We start from the raw sequence: 13,977 nt of genomic DNA, 5'->3' as shown, positions 1-13,977 counted from the left end.
GGAAGGAATGCAACTCGTCCTGTTCGTTTGGGAGAATGACTTACCTTTGGATATATGAATTGTTCACACCTCGGTGATCCAAATCGTGGCTCAGGGCTGCAATCAACAAAGCCAGGATCTCCAGGTCGGTCAGCTTGTTCTGCGTGAAACAACAACAAACAAGATTTAAACCTGAACGATGCACTACGTGGGAAAGGGAAATGTAACGGTTAGCGGAGGGGTTTATGTTGCACAGTGATGGTGTTACAGTCTTTGCAGTAATGACAGGTTTTCCCAATGTTTGGATCCTATCGTTAGTCACAAAAGACATACATTACAATAATATTTCCCTTTCCTAATTAATTTGGTTCATTTGGAGGTCAGACATCGCTTCAAATGGGAGCAGAAAAAGAACATCAGGAAACTTGTGGCACCTGAAAGTGTTTTTCAACATTTTGAACTTGACTGGAAGCTACTGATACCAGTTTTCAATAAATGTTCCTGCTGGGAAAGAAAAGACGTTTCCCTTCCTGTTACAAGAACGGTCCCTGGGGAAATGGTCCCCTGGTTGTCAGTAGAGTCAAAGGAACACATATGCATCCTTCTTTCTCCCAAAATTATGGCTTGCTTTTCACTCCATAATCTCAGGTAGGGACCACACTGCCATAACACTTCCAAAGAGAATGAATCAGATCCCTAACCTATGCTCCATTTACTGAGTTTAAACCCTTGTCCCACAAAACCCTTCTCTCCCCTACTCTCCTCTTCTCTCCTTCTCCAGCCCAGCCCGCACCCTCCGCTCCTCTGCCACTAATCTCCTCACCGTGCCTCGTTCTCGCCTGTCCCGCCGTCGACCCCCGGCCCACATCATTCCCCGGGCCTGGAATGCCCTCCCTCCACACATCCGCCAAGCTAGCTCTCTTCCTCCCTTCAAAGCCCTACTGAGAGCTCACCTCCTCCAGGAGGCCTTCCCAGACTGAGCCCCCTCCTTCCTCTCCCCCTCCTCCCCATCCCCCCGCCTTACCTCCTTCTCCTCCCCACAGCACCTGTATATATGTTTGTATGCATTTATTACCCTATTTATTTATTTTACTTGTACATATTTATTCTATTTATTTTGTTAATATGTTTTGTCGTCTTTCTCCCCCTTCTAGACTGTAAGCCCGCTGTTGGGTAGGGACCGTCTCTAGATGCTGCCAACTTGTACTTCCCAAGCACTTAGTACAGTGCTCTGCATACAATAAGCGCTCAATAAATATGATTGAATGAATGAATGAATGAAAACCCAACTAAATGAAGATTGATATGAAGACATCCTTTGGAAGTGAGAATCAAGGCTGGACCAAAAAAGGGAAGAAGCAGATGCCTAATTTAGCAGGGGCAGAATCAGGATTTGGTTTCTCGCACTGTGAATTATTGATCAAAGGAGTAAAATCACCATCCAAGGGGTACAATCCTGCCCAGTCTGAAAATCTGGGGTCTGGGAGTGGATCCCATTTGATATCTCCCAAACCGACATCATCACCTCTGACCCCTTGCTCACGCTGTTCCTCCAGCCTGGAACTCATTTCCCCCACCCACAACCCAAATCCACCCCATCTCAGCCCTCCCCAACTTCAACATTCTCCTAAGATCCCTACCTCCATCGGCAAACCGCAGACTAATTTCCACCGTGCCATGTCTTATCAACCCAATAGCCACCTCTAGGACCGAGGTTTTTTACTTATACCCATCCTCATCACTTGGGTCTATATGCATATTAAACTGTTCATTAAATGCTTTACTCTGATTCTACTATTTGTAAGTATTTTTATGCTGGTCTCCATTAGACTGCACTCTGCTTGCAGACAGGGAATGTGACTGTGTCTTTGCTGCCCTTTCCTGAGGACAGGGTTCGTGCATTGTACTTAGTAGGCCCTCAGATAGCATCATTACTGCTGCTAAAGCGTCCCAGGCAGTTGACTAGCTGCATAAGCTCCTGGGATTGATGCCGGTGAAGAAACAAGGGCTTTCTGCGCTGTGTGACGCACTATGCTCACAAGGCAGTGCCTCAACCATTGAATCTGCTGGGGTCATAGTCTCCCCAAGACCGAGGAGATCCAAAATGGGGCTGGGATTGGGGATCTTGCCCAAGACTAAGCCTGTCCCACTTTTCTGTGGACTTCTCAGCGCTAAACAAAGATAGGCCCTGCTGGAGAATTTGACAGCAACACTGGCTCTCTGGTCAAAGATACAAACACCCAAAGGGCTTCACTCTGTGGAACTTGGACTCTCTGCCCCTGCATTTCCATATGATTTGTAGAGAAGTCTAAGGTCTGAGTTTCAGCCACTAAACAACTATCCTAAGGTAGATTTTTGCCACCCATTGTAATTTGATGTCATTCGATCTCTCTCTTTCTCTCCCTCCACAGAGATATTGCTCATAGAATGGATTGGCTACTTAAAATGCTGGTCTCAACCCGAAGCTTCCAAGACTTCCAAGACTTTAGCTATGAAGGTTTGCATAGCTACGAAGTAAGACGTCAAAGCCTGTAGCCCATACCTGAATTTTGCCTGATTTTAAAGCAGCGAACATACACTGTGCTGTATTAAAAGCATGTCTCCAATTGTGGTAGGCGACATTCTTCCGGTAATTCTTCTTCACACTTAAAATCCATTTGCAAAGCACCTGAAGGAAAAAAGCATAATGAAATTTCGAGTTAAATAGGTAAAGAGCTGAAAGAAAACCCATGAGCCATTTAGCTTAAGCCTCACATTGGTGAACTTCATCTACAAATACCTCTCTCTCTCTCTCTCTCTCTCTCTCTCTCTCTCTCTCTCTCTCTCACACACACACACACACACACACACACACACACGTATTCTGATTATGCACAACACTGAGGGAACCCCCTGGATTAAGGGGGTGACATAAACATCAAGGAAGGGAATATTGGTTGACAGTTTGCCTCTACGGGTGCTGAATGCATTCTACTGGCAGCAAAATGGCTCTTCCCACTAGACAACACTGCCAGGAACTGGAAGTCAGGACATCTAATTCTAGTCCTGGCTTCACCACTTGCCTGTTGTGACACATTGGGGTGTGTCATTGAACTGCTCTGTGCCTCAGTTTCCTAATGTATAAAATGAGCAAATAATATCTAGACTGTGAGCCCGCTGTTGGGTAGGGGCCGTCTCTATATGCTGCCGACTTGTACTTCCCAAGTGCTTAGTACAGTGCTTACAGAAGTGCTGTCTCACAGTAATTGCTTAATAAATGCTATCATCATTAGGGCCAAATGAGGAGATTCAAAAGCTATCTTCACTCAACAGCCTCCCCAATCTCCCTCTGCCCTTCACCTTCTAGGATGCACCTATTCCTCAAAGGTGGGTGAATCACGGCCTGTCAGCTGGATCCAAGCAGTTGATTTGACCGATACCCCGGCCCCGACGCTGGCCAACAGATCCGGAGTCCTTGGTGGGCAGCAGCTGACGACTGCACCGATGCCAGTCTCAGAGCCATTTATGAACAGCAGAGGCCTGAAGAATCTCCACTTCTGCCTCTCAGAACTCCCCTCTGATCTCCAGCACGTTGGCCGGGGGCTCTCAAGGTATGCCCTCGATGCATTGGTGAAGATCACCTGGCAGTCTTCCAACCTTAAATAACTGTCCCCCTTTCCTCTCCACTCATCTCCTTGTTGAGTAGGGAACGTCTTTATATGTTGCCGATTTGTACTTCCCAAGCGCTTAGTACAGTGCTCTGCACACAGTATGCACTCAATAAATACGACTGACTGAATGAATGAATGAATGAACTCGCAGGCTGGCAGCAGGGCTGCCTCCCACAGAGTATTTTCCTTTGAATTCATGGGAAAAGTAAAGCCTCAGCGTCTGTTCTAAAAATGCATTTCAGAACTTGGGAAAAGGGAAAGTCAGCGCCGAGTCCCAGAACTTGAGTTTATTTCAACCCCTGAGGAGACACTCAATAAAATGCCCAGTGACTGACTCATGGGCACAAGCAGGGCTACTCTTTCTGGATTAGAATGCAGTAAGCGCTCAATAAATACGATTGATTGATTGATTGATTGATTAGTTGAAACGCAAGATGGCAGTCTCTTTGGAGTCTGCCTCACCAAGTCTGAATGATTCATGGCAAAGTAGGAGTAAACAGAAAACAGACTTGTGCTCTTAGGGGAAGCAGTGTGGCTCAGTGGAAAGAGCATGGGCTTTGGAGTCAGAGGTCATGGGTTCAATTCCCAGCTCCGCCAATTATCAGCTGTGTGACTTTGGGAAAGTCACTTCACTTCTCTGTGCCTCAGTTACCTCATCTGTAAAATGGGGATGAAGACTGTGAGCCCCCTGTGGGACAACCTGATTAGTTTGTAACCTCCCCGGTGCTTAGAACAGTGCTTTGCACATAGTAAGCACTTAATAAATGCCATTATTATTATTATTATTATTGCCAAACACAGATTCCTCTAGATGCAGCACAGGTCTTGTAAAGATGGGAAAGGGTGAAAAAAAAAAACCCAAAACAAACCTTTTTTTTTTTAAACATAGGTTCAGGGGCTTCATAACCATCATAAAATGAGATTCTGCTGTGTTATGTGAAGCTCACAGATCTGGGGTTGAGAATGGGTACCACGCTAATAACTTCACCTGTTTCATATCCATTTTCTTGTTCCTCCCCTAATTTCTTGTTCCACAACTGACGTAGTGCTTGTCACATAGCAAGGCCTTAATAAATGCCATCATTATCGTTATTGTTCCACCCCGATCCTGGAGGCCTGAGAACCTCTATCCTTCATACCCCCTGCAGCCATTGCTATGTGGCCTTTAATTCGAAATGAAAAGTGCAAAGTTAGCTAGCTACGGAGGGACTGTGAACTACTGCATCTGAACTTTTCTGATGCTTTGCATTAAGCTCCATCTTTATTCTGAGAGTTGGTGACTTTCCAAGTATGATGCCTCACTCCAATTTTTAACCACGGACACCTCGTGGGAAAGGACTGAGTCGGCTGGTTGTCACTGCATTTTCCTTAACACCTAGGACTCCGCAGTGCCTTTAACTGTGAGAATGACACTCCTGCTGCTATCGCCGCTGGAGAGGACGGTATTGGGGTTTCTGAAGGTGACATCTCTGTAAAGAGGAACACCTCTCAACTACCAGGATAGTCCTGGTACTCAAATCCAGGACAAGGTGTTCTGGACAAAGATTGTGATCCTGGGGACCTTGACCTCTCGAACTGCTTGGCACTGGGGTTGGGGAGGAAGGAAAAGCCGGCGGGGGGGATTTGCACCTTGGCATGCTGACCTGCTCCTGTCAGAAAGTGAGGAAAGAAGCCCATTGACATAGAGTGAGTAGATTGGGAAAGAGTGAGATCCAACAGCGAGAAAGCACAATCTATTCCTCTCTCTGGGAAATTCCCTTCTCATGGCAAGGTCCTCCCAGCACCCTACACTCAGCAAACGCTTCTCTCTTTTGCAGTCCCTTCCTTCCTCTGGCTGAGTTCTCCCCCTACAAACTTCTCCTCTTCTAAGTAAATCTACTCAGCAAAGCTAATTTAGATCAAGTGATGGATATTCACCCCGGATCTCCTCTGCCCCAGGCAGCTCAAGGAACATGAGGTTGGACTGGCTGCCAAACAAACCCTACTGACTCCTGACCTTTCCCACCCTACAAGGGAGGGCAGCAGGAACATTATATGATGTTTCAGTGGCCAAAGACCTCGATCATGGTTCTGTCTGGCCAAAAAAATCAGCTAAGCTAATCTGGGGAAGAATGCCTTAGGGAAGGAGGGGACAAATCTTTAAGCACATTTTACACTCAAACTGCCAATGTGGTTTGAGGGGTCAGGGCAATAACTGCTACAGGTAATTATACACTTTAGGATTACACGGCTCAGGATATATACCTCACTGTACCTGATGAAAAATTTACTGAAAAATGAGTATGAGGATTTGGAACTCTGCTTCACAGCCACATCAGTTTCAAAACAAGCAAGTTTTCCAAACAGTTTAAGAGCAAAAGAATCTGGACATCTAATGATCTTTATTTTAATAGGATATAAAATAACAAAACCTAATTTTCTTCTCTGACGAAGTTATGGGTTTGGTGGGTTGGGGGAAAGCAACAGTTGAAATACAAATTAGCAGTGACCGCAGAATGGAAAAGGGCCTTTATTATAGAAAAACAAGGCACTTGGGATTTTTTGCTTGGAGAAGAGGAATCTGAGGGGTGAGAAACTGCCTTCAAATCTATGATAGTTTTTTTTATATAATAGTATGAAACTAGTAGTCCTGTCCTAAATGAAAATGGAAAGTAACAAGAAGAATGCAAAGAGGATTTAGGTAAGAAAGGCAACTGGGTAGTTTTGTTGGTTAAACACAATCCATGCTGGGCAATGGCAGCAAATGTCCCCACAGCTTTATAGTCTGGATTCCTAGCCTCGCTCAAACCTGGAATCTGAAAAGACCTGGCCATTTCCAATCTGGGACGAAAAGACCCCAAAGCGTGTCTTTCTGACCTGTTAATTCTTTGAAGTCAGTCTCCTCCCGGCCCCTCCTTCCCTTAATTCCCTGCCTCTTCCGCACCCCCAAAAATGGGTGTCTGATTATTTTTAAATCCCCAGGAGATGCATTAGACACTCAGTTCACATGATTTCGGTGTAGCCCTAGTATTAGATGGCCACTCATGATACCCAGCCTAATGATAATGATACCCAATGCTCTAACAACACTGGCAGAAATCAACAAACGTGCACCAGACCACTCAATATCTTGGGGGCTGATTCAAGCTAATCACCTACAGGTGACAGGGCCAGCATAAATTTTCTGGGTGGCTCTGCCCAGTGTCCAAAGGTCCTTCCTCAATTTGAAAATGTGCGGGTCACTTTGCAGGGGAAGGAAGGGATATCTGACTGACCGGTTGGGTTCTTGTCCAGCTCTGTCCCTTCCATTCACCAGCAATCCTACCTCATGTTTCATCTGGAAATTCTGGACAAGGTTGAGGTCAGTGAACATTCGAATCGTGCACAGTGTGGTTTCCAAATCGGAGAGCTCGAAATCACTGAAGCTGAAGTCGATTAACTTGAGAGACTGGGCAGATGGCACAACAGCGGCCTTATGGAGGAAAAAATGGAAACAAACAAGGAATTAGTCATAGCAACAATAAAAAGATGCATATCTCTCCATCATTATAGCAGGCAAAAAAACCCCTTGGAAACATTCTTTTATGTTATTCATTGCAAATGCTCGTTTCATTCTCCTGCTCCTTTCTCTCTTGCTTCTGGCTCCCTTTAAAGATCAGCGAAGCTTCACTTGTTCCTGAAACTTACGGCAACTCTCTCTTGGTCTAAAAGAAGAATCCTTCCCAAGACCAAAATTCTCAGGAAAATATGCATTCTAATAAGTCATTTCCTTGGGCTGAAGCAGAGGAAGGAGGAGGATTTAAGTTGTTTAGATACATAACTTCACTGTTTACGCCAGCGACAAACATCAGAGACGAGAGGCAATCAACACCAGCTGAGCCTGGAAATCTGGAGGTGGGAACGGACCCACCTTATAACTCAGCATACCGCTAACAGCTGCTTTAGTTAAACACACTGTGCTCTCCAAGGGAACAGATGTCTTTTCCTTGGGGCATCATTATTCTTAAAGCAGGAAGTCTTTTTTTTCTCCCTCCCTTTGACAAAAGAATATTTTAGAATATACTGAGCCAACACAGCTTGTGCCGCCCTTCACAGACACAACCTCATCCCCAGTGTCCAGGATGGCCCTTTTCAGCTTCTTTCTTAGTTGTCACAAGAAAGAAAGTTTCCTTTTCTCTCACTCAAACCACCACATAAGCCCTCCGAGCTGACCCAAGAGAAGAAAAGAAAACGGTGAAGGGATCTGGGTTTGGCTCCTGATTCCTTGTATGGTCCATGTGGAACACAGCACATCTTTTTAACCTTCTGTGTCTCAATTCTTGATCTCTGTCAAGGGTATTTTGAGATTTTCACTCTGCCTCAGACCTACTGTCTTCAGAGAGGCTGTAAAGCATGTGGAAAATCTCGGATGAAATGCAATGGGGAAAAACAAAACTTTTATCCAAACCCTCATTACTCTCTACCTAGTGACACCTACATCAAGTATTCACTCAGGTCTGTGGAACTGCCATCAGCCAGGGACAAATCAATCAACTGTATTTACTGAGTGCTTACTATGTGCAGTGCAATGTACCACGCTTGCAGCTCTCCACAAGAAGGGTTTAAGAACAAACTTGGGTCACCAAAGCCCCTGATTCAAATGCTGACTTGCTCAAACATCCCTCTAAATAGCCTTTCCAACCAGCTGGGGTGCATTTAAATAGGTGGGGAAATGCTTTAATTCACCACTGAAAAAGCAGCATGGCTTAGGGGAAAGAGCACGGCCCCAGAGTCAGAGGACTGTGGTTCTAATCCTGTCTCTTCCCCTTGTCTATGACCTTGGGCAAGTCACTTAACTTCTCCAGGCCTCGGTTTCCTCATCTGTAAAACGGGGATTAAATCCTGCTCCCTCCTGTTTAGGCCGTGAGCCTCATGTGGGACCTGGATTGTGCCTGACCTGATTATCGTGTATCTACCCCAGAGCTCAGTATGGTGCTTGACGTGAATGCAGTAACTGCTTAACACTGGAAAAAAAAACAATTATCTGAGTGGCCACAGGGCCTGAAGACGACTACATTCTCACACAACCCACATTCTTCTGTTCCTATGGCACAATGGCCTGGAGAACCCAATTTTTGTGGTTTCTGAGAAAACACCACAATCTCTCTAGCTCCAGGGGGCAAGTTACTGGGAGATGAGTCTGGGAAAGTGACAAGTTCCGGGTTCAACCCTGAATGTGCTAAGCAACCTAGGGAGAAAATGTGTTATTTGAAAGTATGTGGCTCTTGCCTTCTTGGGGATAGTCTGTCCCTGACTGTAAACTCCGAGGAAGGGGTCTAGATCTTGACTCTACTGAGTAGACATTCCCAAGTGCCTAGTTCATAATTCTGCCTGCAGCTCCCGCTCAGTAAATCCTAGTAATAATAATAATAGTGGTATTTGTTAAGCACTTACTAAGTACTGTTCTAAGCACTGGGGTAGATACAAGGTAATCAGGTCAGACACAGCCCGTCCCACATGGGGTTCACAGTCTTAATCCCCATTTTATAGATGAAGTAATTGAGGCACAGGGAAGTTAAGTGACTTGCCCAAGGTCACACAGCAGGCATGTGGCAGAGTCGGGATTAGAACCCACATCCTCTGACACCCAGGCCCATGCTCTTTCCACAAATCCACGCTGATGATGGAAAGGTTCCCTTTACCCAAAACCTGTCAACTGGAGGAAAAAGAGAGTCAGTTTCAGGCTGGAGAAGCAATACCTGGCCCTATTTAGTTGATTCTGCATTTGACCCAGTTTTCCAGCTTATTTTCCCCACAGCTGTTGCTAAATATTGGAGAAACGGACTCCACGATGAAAACACTGAAACTCTTCTGTTCTAGCAGTAGACATGGGTGTGCCTATTAGATTAGGGAAGGTTTAGTTGCAAATAGGAAGCTGTATTGAGGATCTCAGGAAGTTTTTTTAACCTCTCCCTGCCAGTGTCAATAGTAATTAAATGGAAAAAAAGAAGAAGAAAAAAAAGCCTGCATCCTGGAAGCAGTTGAAACACTATTAACTGCATTAAATTGTGTTTAGTTCACCAGCACTTTGCTGGTGAATACCAGTAGAACTCCACCTCACCTCTGACACACTGCTTCTCTGTCCTAGAGCTCCACCCAGACCCCCATCTGCAAATTGGCCAAACCATAACTCTCCCCATCGTCAAAGGCCTCCTAATATCCCACCTCCTCAAGGGAGCATTCCTGATTAATAATAATAATAATGATATCTGTTAAGCACTTACTATGTGCAAAGCACTGTTCTAAGCGCTGATTAATTCACAACATCCCAAATCACGTGCCTCCAAAAGTCACCCTAAACCTTATGTATTTATACCCATCCTTAGCACCTGTGAACACATGCACATTCCAGGTTCTACCCAGCTATTTCATCTTACGCATTCTTACCAACATCTGTTGTACCGTCACCCTTTGCCTAAATCCCCATTTGACTGTAAACTCCACGAGGGCAGGGGCCACTTTCACTCACACTTACAAGTGCCTCCTGAGTCCCTGTATCCAGAGGCAGGCACAAGTCGAAGGGGGAGACGAAACACTGTGCCTCAGAACCTCGGGGAGAAGTTCGACCTTGCCCCTTGGCCTCTCTGACACAACTCCTGCTTCCTGCCCTCCTTTTGGGATTAGAGTTAGGGTACAAAGTGTGCAACGGTGATGCCTGGTGGGTGAGGTAGGTCCAGTGCTACAACTGTTTCAGTCCAGGAACACAAAGGAAGGAAGCGCCTAATTTCCATTCAGCGTCCTGGGTGCTGCCAGGGATTAAAAGATAGATCAAACTGTTGGTTTTTCTTTCCATTAGCGACCCCGTTCTCCATGATACAATTTTGCCTGTGCCTCTATGATGCAACACAATTTTGCCTGTGCCTCTATGATGCAACCTCTGCTTGAAAAGTTCAGTTAAAGATTGATTTAGAGGGCTTGTCAATTAAGGAGCAGACAAAAGTATACTGTATTAATGAAATGCTCTTAATGCCCTGCATAGCTACTGAGAGAAACCTCAATTTGGCAATAGCTCTGCAGTACTGTTCTGCATTTTTCTATACAGGCTTCACCTTTGAAATAGTAACACAACACAATCCCTGTCCCCTGAAAGACTGTAGGTTAGCACCCATGAACACGGTCTGGGTATACTATTTTTAACATTTTAATAAGCACTAACTCTCTGCTGGATACACATATGGCTAATGCAATTGAATATTCAGAGATGCAGAATTCAGTCTGATTCCATCTCCACTGGCCCACTTATCTACCTAATAGCACCTCTCCTGGAAGACGGGCAGAGACTCTGAGGAGATGCCCCTCCGTCACAATTGTGTTTCTTGTTAAAAGATTGGATCAACTCCTACGAGAGGAAGTTAAAACTACTGGCTAAAAGAGTAATCACAGTACTAACTGTGCACCTATAGAATGCAATACACTCTACTCGGTGCATGGAGAGGTTGACCAGAGTCTAGTGAAGGAGAAAGACATTAATATAAATAAATGCTGTGGGGCTGAGACTGGGGTGAATACCAAGTTATATTTTTCCATCTGAAATTCCTGAGTCTTATTTTTGGTGTGAAATACTCATAAAAGTCTATATTCAGCCTCTAGTAGCTTGATAAGTTTGTCTTTGGACCTCAGGCACAAATTCAGAAATGTAACCAACTGCTACTCTTCTGTCCAGCCAGCTACAAAACTCATCTGGCCATCAGTGGAAGCTCAGCTAGGCCTGAAGGATCAGGTCCCAAGAGCAATCTTAAAAACTATGGAAACCTGGAAGCAGCCCCTAATAGTTCCCCCCCAAAAAATGTAATTTGGAAGAGATCCCTGAAAACATTACCCGCTCAAGAAAGTTGAGTTAATAAAAAGCGGCATCTACTGAACTTTGTCCTCTATAAAATGTCAAATTTTTCCACTTAACTGCAGTGTTTTATTAGGGAATGTTACACTGTATTACATAAGCACCAAGTATTAACTGCAAAAAGAGGAAAACAAGGGATTGCAATGTCAGAGCAGTCCTGAGACTCTCTATCTTGGTGATTCTTTTCTGGACTCAACAGGTCAACAACCAACTTCAGGGGTTATGGATGAAGAGCAGTAATTTCACTGTTCTGGCTTTTTATTGACAGTGCCATTGACTGGAACGTGAAGTGTGCTACAAATGCAGCCAGCTCCCAACCAGGGACACTGTCTTAGAGTGCAGGGTGGATCCTTCCCGGACTGTCAGTTCCTCTGATTCCCCGTGGGTCTAGTCTGCTCCATACTCCTCTGAGCCACCCTTCCACAATACACGGGCTCTTCACTGAGGAAAAATACTTGGAATTTACATCACAGGGGCCTTACAGCCTGAATCGGACCTCCAAATTGGCCTGCCTCTTCACAGGAAGGCAAGCCAGGGGTCCTGGGGTGGGTTTTGGGGTGGGCAACCAATCCAGAAATACATTCTACTAGCGAACGAAGCATTTAACTGTCCGAATCAAATCTTGAGAGAAGTTACATGACAGAAGGGTCAAGATTCCGATTAATGTACATTTTCTTTCTTCACTCCTTGACTTATTTCTCTCGAGGCTCCCAGACCTCGTGTGAACTGTCAATTAGGATCAGTTTATTCTGATTTTACTGTTGGCAAATATTTCAGTTCCTGTCTCCCCCATTAGAAGAAAAGTTCCCTGAGGGCAGAGAAACGGGCGCACACCTCTGTTGTCCCCTGGGTCAATTTTCATTTCCACCACCGCACTGGAGAGAAATTTCATTATCTACTTCAGAAGGTGACAAGCAGGAGGACCGAAATCTCAAGGTGAAGAGGCAGAAAGATTTATCCAAAGTGCATTTAAAATAATTACACTCAGTTCTAACACAAACATATTTTCATTACACTTTTAGGGAATGTTTACCGGAGTCTACTTGGATACGGCTGTATCATCATCAATCGTATTTATTGAGCGCTTACTATGTGCAGAGCACTGTACTAAGTGCTTGGGAAGTACAAATTGGCAACATATAGAGACAGTCCCTACCCAACGGTAGGCTCACAGTCTAAAAGATTATCTGTATGAGATAATCGGAACACACCCCTGGTGTGTGTGTTTAGTGCTGGGACATTGTGAATGCTACAACCCAAATTTTTCTCACCCTGGGGTTTGGCAAGAACACAGTCACCACTTTACAGGAGGACCAGGTGTCCTGAAGTCTGCTCGCAATACAACAGTTAGGAAATACCATATCCCCAGAGTTACTGTAGAAGGAAACAACTTTATTTGCAGCCCAGGAGATTAGGCTATCATAGGCCAAGCCTGATAGATTTCTCTGTGATTCCTTCCCCTCTTTTAGCAGAAGGCGTGCTTTCCAGAAGGCTGTAAAGACAACTCCCATAGAAGCCAGCGTGACTCCTATTCCTAAAACAGTAAGACACATTAAGTTTAGAACTAACCAAGTCCTAACCAGGTTTACAGTGAACAAAGGCCTCCCTCATAAGGCCGAGTTGTGAGAGCGCAAGATCTGGGGAAGATGGCATTGCAGTTCAGCTCTCCTGACATGCTACACCTCTGTTTGCACTCTCTGTCCCTCTCCTAACCGCACCCGGCTCATGCGTTCCCCACCTGACTACTTGCTCTTGCTATTTCCAGGCCTGGAACTTACTTTCCTCCCCAAATCCACAAGACCTCAGGCCTCCCAACATCAAAAGTCTTCCTTAAAGCCCACCTCCTCCAGGAAGCCTAACTAATTTCATTTCCAAGAGAAACAGCGTAGTCTAGTGGTTAAAGAACGGGCCTAGGAGGCAGGCGGACCTGGGTTCTAATCCTAGCTCCACCACATACCTGGGCAAGTCACGTAACTTCTTTGTGCCTCAGTTACCTCATCTGGAAAATGGGGATAGAGGCTGTGAGCCCCAGGTGGGACAGGGACTGGGTCCAACCAGATAACCTTCTATCTACCCCAGCACTTAGAACAGAGCCTGGCACATAAGTGCTTATCAGATACCACTAAAAAAAAAAATTACCTCAAGTTGTATAAACCCCTAAGCTTGATACATTTATGAATTTTACCTACCCTCAACAGTTGGGCATGGCCTAGTGAAAAGAGCCCAGGCCTGGAGTCAGAGGATCTGTGTTCTAACCTCAGCTCTGCCACTGGCTGCTGTGTGACATTGGCAAGTCACTTCCCTTTTCTGTGCCCCAGTTTACTAATCTGTAAAATGTGGATTAAATCTGTTCTTCCCTCCTATTTACATGTGAGCCCCGCAAGGGACCTGATGACCTTCTATCTACCTCAGTGCTTAGTACAGTGCTTGTCACAAAGTAAGCACTTATTACAAACCGCAATTATTGTATTATTATACATGCACCCAGTC

General features: G+C 45.2%; 1 protein-coding gene across 2 annotated transcripts in view; it reads right to left on the bottom strand.

The window, feature by feature from the left end:
- The window catches only part of PDE5A (phosphodiesterase 5A), a 100,441-nt gene that overhangs the window by 15,189 nt on the left and 71,275 nt on the right, over positions 1–13,977 (bottom strand). For both annotated transcript variants that reach the window (XM_038769169.1, XM_038769168.1), the window contains exons 12-14: positions 6,934–7,080; positions 2,522–2,647; positions 45–139 (exon numbers count right to left, since the gene is read on the bottom strand). In XM_038769169.1, the coding sequence (XP_038625097.1) occupies positions 45–139; positions 2,522–2,647; positions 6,934–7,080 (368 nt within the window). The remainder of the gene's footprint in view (positions 1–44; positions 140–2,521; positions 2,648–6,933; positions 7,081–13,977) is intronic.

This window comes from Tachyglossus aculeatus, chromosome X5, assembly GCF_015852505.1.
Source record: "Tachyglossus aculeatus isolate mTacAcu1 chromosome X5, mTacAcu1.pri, whole genome shotgun sequence".
In the NCBI taxonomy this organism is placed as follows: Eukaryota; Metazoa; Chordata; class Mammalia; order Monotremata; family Tachyglossidae; genus Tachyglossus; species Tachyglossus aculeatus.
The sequence above is the reverse complement of the archived record's forward strand: the minus strand, read 5'-3'. Positions and strand labels throughout refer to the sequence as shown.